At 47.0% G+C, this 6099-nt stretch overlaps 4 protein-coding genes across 4 annotated transcripts; 1 reads left to right on the forward strand and 3 right to left on the reverse strand.

Moving 5' to 3' along the window:
• Positions 1-1117: 1117 nt before the first annotated feature.
• LOC131890359 (phospholipid scramblase 1-like) lies at positions 1118-2659 on the forward strand. Its single transcript, XM_059239699.1, has 3 exons — positions 1118-1533; positions 1612-1858; positions 2138-2659. Exons 1-3 carry the CDS (start codon positions 1336-1338, stop codon positions 2452-2454), a joined length of 762 nt encoding a protein of 253 aa, XP_059095682.1. The 5' UTR covers positions 1118-1335; the 3' UTR covers positions 2455-2659.
• On the reverse strand, positions 2650-3669 carry LOC131890339 (G patch domain and ankyrin repeat-containing protein 1 homolog). Its single transcript, XM_059239676.1, has one exon. It carries the CDS (start codon positions 3667-3669, stop codon positions 2689-2691), a length of 981 nt encoding a protein of 326 aa, XP_059095659.1. The 3' UTR covers positions 2650-2688.
• Positions 3670-3726: 57 nt separating this feature from the next.
• On the reverse strand, positions 3727-4637 carry LOC131890350 (protein FRG1 homolog). Its single transcript, XM_059239687.1, has one exon. The coding sequence runs from the start codon at positions 4528-4530 to the stop codon at positions 3727-3729; it is 804 nt and encodes a 267-aa protein (XP_059095670.1). The 5' UTR covers positions 4531-4637.
• LOC131883653 (G-patch domain and KOW motifs-containing protein-like) lies at positions 4567-5906 on the reverse strand (the record flags this gene model as incomplete). Its single annotated transcript, XM_059231201.1, has 1 exon — positions 4567-5906. A coding segment is annotated over one exon (1260 nt), but the record flags the coding sequence as incomplete, so codon positions are not given.
• Between the last annotated feature and the right edge of the window lie 193 nt (positions 5907-6099).

The raw sequence follows: 6099 nt of genomic DNA on the forward strand, positions 1-6099 counted from the left end.
TTTAGAAATCAGACAATGCACGTTCTACTGGAGGCAAAGCATGAGCTAATGGGGATGGTTGGGTTTGAGAAATAGAGGTGGATTGGGTATTTGAAGGAAGAGGAGGGAATTGGGAGAGAGGGTCTGGGGTAAGAGGAGAGAGAGGGAGGAAGTTGAAGAAGGGTCATTTGGGTCGAGCACAAATTTCTTTGCCACATATTTCGCATGCTCTCAGTTTTGACTCGTGTCAATCCTATCGAAATAGTAAGCAGGTGGGACAAAATAAGGGTCCAGGAACAAAAAGCAATCACATTTAACCTCTATCAATTAAAACCTAGGTTGGAAAGTTCATTAATGATGGCTAATCGATTCCCATGGACTTTCAATAAAACCAACAGGATAACTGACGGTTGAAATATAAGAGGTGTGTTAAATGTGCCAATAATAGTGGTTACAACAAGCCATCATCTTTGTCCAAAGAAAACATCAGGTTAAAGTTCAGTTCATATACATGAAAAAGGCGGGCCGGTTCCTTAATCAAAGTCATGAACGATTGGCTTGAAATTGGAGGTTGAGCAAAGCCATTTCAATATCTATGGCAAGCAAATTCAAATAATTACTACTTATGTTAAACGTAAAGAGCTATCGAATTCCATCAGCCAAATATGAGTCATTCTAGGGATCTCGTACATTTTTACTATCCATTCAATTTTACTTTCCCCCCTTTGGTATTTCAATGTTTTCCCTAGATCCTATAGGCCTAAATAAAACATCATCATCATCATCAAATAACTGTTGTTTTTGGTACTAAGGCCTAAAGTCTACTTGATGGATGTTTCAAATTATAGCATCATTTTTTATGGGCGGTCTCACATTTCCGAACCGTTTAAAGCTAAGAAGCTCGATTAGTCTCACAAAGCAGTCACTCCACTGGATGCGGTTGAAGAATAATAATTCACCCTTAGGCCTTACTGATAAACCCAAACAACTCATATCACGTCCATTCCCAATCCACGATAATAAAAGAAAACCTATGCCTGTGCTTCCGGATGTACGGTACAGCAGAATCCACGATAATAAAAGAAAACCTATGCCTGTGCTTCTTCTAAATATCCATGTCTCCAGAAGTCCGTGAACTATCCTAGTTGCGTGATGCCTCGTAAGAACATTTCGCGTTTCTCTTTCTGCTTCCTGGCCTCTTTTCTCTACGGATCTGTTAGCTTGGATGGTTGTACGGGACATTCATGCCCAGGCACCTCTGACACTACCTTTCTTTCTGATTCTCCTGATGAGTCTTGGATGGCCATTTATCGATAAATTCATCACGCAAACGCCTGGTATTGATATTAAAGCACCATGGCCTCTCCATACGATGGCGATATTCCGTTAACCACGGTGGTGAGCCAAGAACCAACGGCCTTGGGATTGAACGGCGGGGACAAAGGAACAACACCACAGCTGTTTGGACTGGGACCGTTGCAAAATGCTCAAAAGCTCATGATCCGACAACGAGTTCGATGTAAGGACATTTGTTCAGCCTGCTCCGGATGTGAGGTAGCAATGTTCAGTCATGGGTGTTAAACTAGGACAAGGGAAGGATATTGCGATATATCACGATTTCACTGTTTCTAGGTGGAGAAGAAATATACCGTACATGGGGACAATGGGGAAATCATTCTCTGGGCAAGCGAGACATCCTCTTGTGGGATGCGATTCTGTTTTGGGAGTGGCCGAAGTCTCAATATTCGAATCTCTGACTCCACCGCCAAAGAGGTCATTCGCATTGACCGACCCTTAAACTGTGCAGGTTGTTGTTGTTCGTGGTGCTATCCCCGTTGTACCCAAGAACTCAACGTCGCCATGGAGGGCCTTCAAATAGGTAACTATTTAGTTTTCACCGACTCAAGTAGAGGTGACATTTTCAAGGAGTAATTCAACCTACCGGCTTTGAAATAGAGCAATAATTTTTAACTATCTTAACGGAAGTGGAAACCATATGAAGAGATGATACATCCACATGTAGACAATCTACAGACAGGTTGTTTGATTCGTTACGTTCTCTGCTCCGAGCTATCATTAAGAATTGTAATGGAAAACATTGAAGGGGTGAGACCGTCTACCATGCATAATTGTCTTTTTCCTTTATGCACATAAACAGGAACAATCCGAGAACGAGCCACGTGGATCTACCCTGTCTATCATCTTTTTGACACTATGGGCCAACAAATATTAAAGGTTCGTGGTCCTTGCTGCACCGCCGGATGCTTTAGTGATGTGCAATTTTCTGTGATGAATACGGATGGCGTGGAATTGGCCACCATCGTCAAGAAATGGATGGGCTGCGCTCAAGAGACGCTCATGGATGCCGATAACTTTATGATCGAATTCAAGACCGACGTGGATGTGCGAGACAAAGCCATGGTGATGAGTACGGCCTTTCTGATTGACCTTATGTACTTTGACACCGATGGGTGAACGCTCAAAGCTTGCACTTGCCCAATGTTCGTTTGAACTCGCACTCTTGTGATAATCACCTGCAATCAGCTTGTTAAATGATGCCTTTCACATTTTACTTTCCCGACCTTTTTTCTCATTGGAATACTATGATAAGCTTCGTGTACAAGTTTCCCGCATCTAATTAATGAATCTCTTCAATAAATTATAAGTATATCCAAGTAAAGTAACTTGTTTTATTATCTCCATTAGCCATTACATTCCTTGGAATTCTTGTCTGAATCGCTTCTCCTTTCTCTGATCGCGTTTTAGTTTTGATTCGCGGGCCTTTTTGTTCAGCGTTGTCTCGCGTTCACGACGCTCCCGAAAACGATTCGAAACCGAAGCAGGATCGTTGGGTTTGAAATGAGTGACTCTCAATCGGGCCGAATCCTCGGCTCCCACGCCCTTCCGATCCCGCTTCAGCATCGTTTTAACCGGGAATTTCTTCCCAGAACCTTCGGGACCCAACCCTTTGTCCTGGTCCCAGCCTCCTTTGACCATCATTCGGAACCCTTTGTTGGCCTCAGGGATTCCATAAACCGTTCGGATTGAAGACGTCTCAGACTTCAGCATGTGGGTCATTGTGGCTTTATGCATTCGCCCGGGGGAATCGATGAATGTCGTTTGACATTCAGTACAAAATTCCTCCTTGAGTTCTCTCACCTCGGTTGATGCGGAGGAGTCACTACTAACCTCTTGAGTGGCTGGGATTTTATTCTTGAGCAAGGAAAAAATTCGCGCAAATCCCTTCATTTCGGCAATCGATAGGGCAGAATTGCCGCCTCGATCAGTGAGGGATGAGATGGCACCTGATAACCTGAGGATTTTGACGCACTCGACACTGTTGGCACTTGTGGCTACCATGAGAGGAGTCCAGCCGTACAAGTCTCGAGCATTGGGATTTAGTCCTTGTTTCAAGGCTAATGCTACCTTGTCAGTTTGGTTCACTTCACACGCGTGGAATAACTCTTTCAGGGTCAAAGTCTGATTCGGAATGGCATGTCGGGTATTCCGCACACTTGTCTTGGGTTTCACTCCTCGAGGTTTGCTGGTCGAGGGCTCACTTAAAATCTCATTGTAAAAGTCTCTGGCTTCATTCTTGGACAGTAAATTCGTCTCTACTTTTTTTGGAGCGGGGGAGAATAATTCATTCCCTGAAGCTTTGACGAAGAGCTGCCTAGGAAAGAATGCCATTTTGAAACAGTCTAGGAGGTGTATGTCGATGGTGAAAGCGAGTTTGAAAGAAAATGCTTATTTGCAATACCGATCAGCCTTCATCTTGGCGCGGCGATCTAACAATACTTCATGTAAAGCCCCCTCAGTTTTGGCGGCCAGTAATTCCCGACGATCCTCTTTGTTGATCTTGATTTTATGATCCTGGAACTTTTGAAATTTTTTCACGTAGTTTAGTTCAATTTGTCCCACATTGCCTCGTTCTTCTTCGGGAACGAACGCTTTCTTGTCCTCTTCCCTCTCGGCATTCGAACGAATCACAACCATTTCACTCTTGGTGGCTTTGGGTTTATCGCACACAATGCTCTCCTCTTCATCATTGAGGCTCATGAATCGGTTGTTGGCTCCTAATAGAGCTAGTTTTCCATCTTGGAACACGGTCTCCCATTGTTCCATGGCTCCCATGGCATCCGAAATTCCACGCACCATATCGTCTTTGGTGTCGACTCGCAAGTACTTGTCATAACCGGATTTAAAGGCTACTTTGGTATCATTCACCTTGACGGCGAGAAGAACTTCTTCAGGGTCTGGTCCTTGACCTTCGTCGTGGGGTGCACCCAAGGTGAAACTTCCATCGTCACAGGCTTTGACAAAACAGCCATTGATTTGAATCGCGACTGGCCCGGTCACGTGCTTCATCTCGGAGACCGCCCACCACCCACCGTGCTTTTGCATGTCCAGGGTTGCTTCGGTCCTCTGTCGCTTACGCAGTTTGTCATCTTCAGTGCGTTCTCGTTCTCGTTTCTTGCTCTTCTTCTTGTGCTTCTTTTCACCTTTCAAAAGGAGCTTCCCACTTTTGACCTTCCCATACAGGTCGGACATGGCTTGGGCTTGAATCCGGAAATCGCTGGGGTTCAATCTGCCAAAATGGAAATACTGTTGAGATTACGGCATGATATAAATTGGGTCTATTACAATGAGTGATTGGATGGCCTGCTTTAATATTCCATAACCTCTCCGACATATTCACAAATATCATCAAAGTCTAATTTGAGCACTTGGTCCTTGTCGGGCAGAATTTGAACCACGGCGATGGCACTGCGTTTGTCTCTTTGAAGCATTTCACCCATTTGACCGCGGTTTATTCCATTGACGATCATCACCAGGGCATGGTCCTTCTTGGGGATTAGGGTCTCCAACTGTCGGGGATGAATGCCCTCCAAGAGTTTGCCCTCATCCGTACGACAAGTGCAATTGTCCAGCGTGACCACATCGTCAATCACGACCTTGGTATTGAAAAAGCGACCTTTCTGGTAGCCCTCGTCAATGAAGCGGACACGCAAAAAGGGTCGCACCCAATGCTGACTGGTATGGGTTTGGGCGGGGGAAGCCGATGATTTTGTATTCTTAGCCGGTCTCGAACTCTTGCTGGGTGGGGATTTGGACCTCGACCGACTTCTGCGCTTTCGATTTTGATCCCGGTCCGACCGACCTTGGTCCCACGCTACTTGGCGAGCCTCTTGCTGGGCCTTAAACTCGGTATACATGTCCTTGTTGATCACTTTGGCGAATTTCTTGAATTCGTGCTTATCCACCAAGCGAATGGCGTTTTCCGACACGGACACAATCTTCTGACCCACGGCCAAGCGCACAAACACTCGCGCCGCATCGTCGTCCATGCCTTCCACTTGACCATAGCGATCTTTCTGCGCCCCACTGACGATTTGCACGCGGGCTGCTTTTTGGAGGACCAAGGCCGTGTCTTCGACCGACTCGCCGGCCGGGACCTGGGCCTTTTTCGGCCGAGAAGCGCCCAAGCCCAGGCCTTTGGGCCGCATGACCGGCTCGATACACTTGATATCGGCCTTGTTGAACCCACCTATGCCTTCACCGGCCTTGAAGCCCATCCCTCGGAGCATGCCCAAGCCAAAGCCTTGCACCGGCACGCTTTCATAATCGTCGAGCGTGGATTCTTGTTCGCGCAGGCCTTCAGAGGACGAAGCCAAAGGGATGGCCAGCTTATTCTGGCTCTGAGCCTCAGCCCCGCCCTCGGCCCGGGCTTGATGCCAGGCTCGCGTCTCGGCCAAAATCTCGCGAGCGGCCACCGAGCTCAAGTCATCCGAGGGCGGATGATCGGCCTCAGTCAGCAGAGTGGGGCTCTCCGTCGGGTGGGCGGCGGGGCTGGGAAGGGCGTCAGGCTGCTTGGGGCGGATTTGAAATTCAAAGAGAAACCACTGAGGGTGACCCTCGGGGCCACGGACTCGCTCATGGTTGAATAGTCCAGTCCAATATCAGGCCTAACCCGTGGCTCTTTAGCGACTAAATCCCCGAAAAAGTAGTCAATTCCACCCAACTGACTTGATATACCGATCCCCAGACAGACGGACAGACAGACAGACAAGAGTCAGTCGTCAACCAACGTTGTTTGTTTATATTTGGATTGGGAGAGCC

The sequence above is a fragment of the Tigriopus californicus genome, chromosome 1 (assembly GCF_007210705.1).
Source record: "Tigriopus californicus strain San Diego chromosome 1, Tcal_SD_v2.1, whole genome shotgun sequence".
In the NCBI taxonomy this organism is placed as follows: domain Eukaryota; kingdom Metazoa; phylum Arthropoda; class Copepoda; order Harpacticoida; family Harpacticidae; genus Tigriopus; species Tigriopus californicus.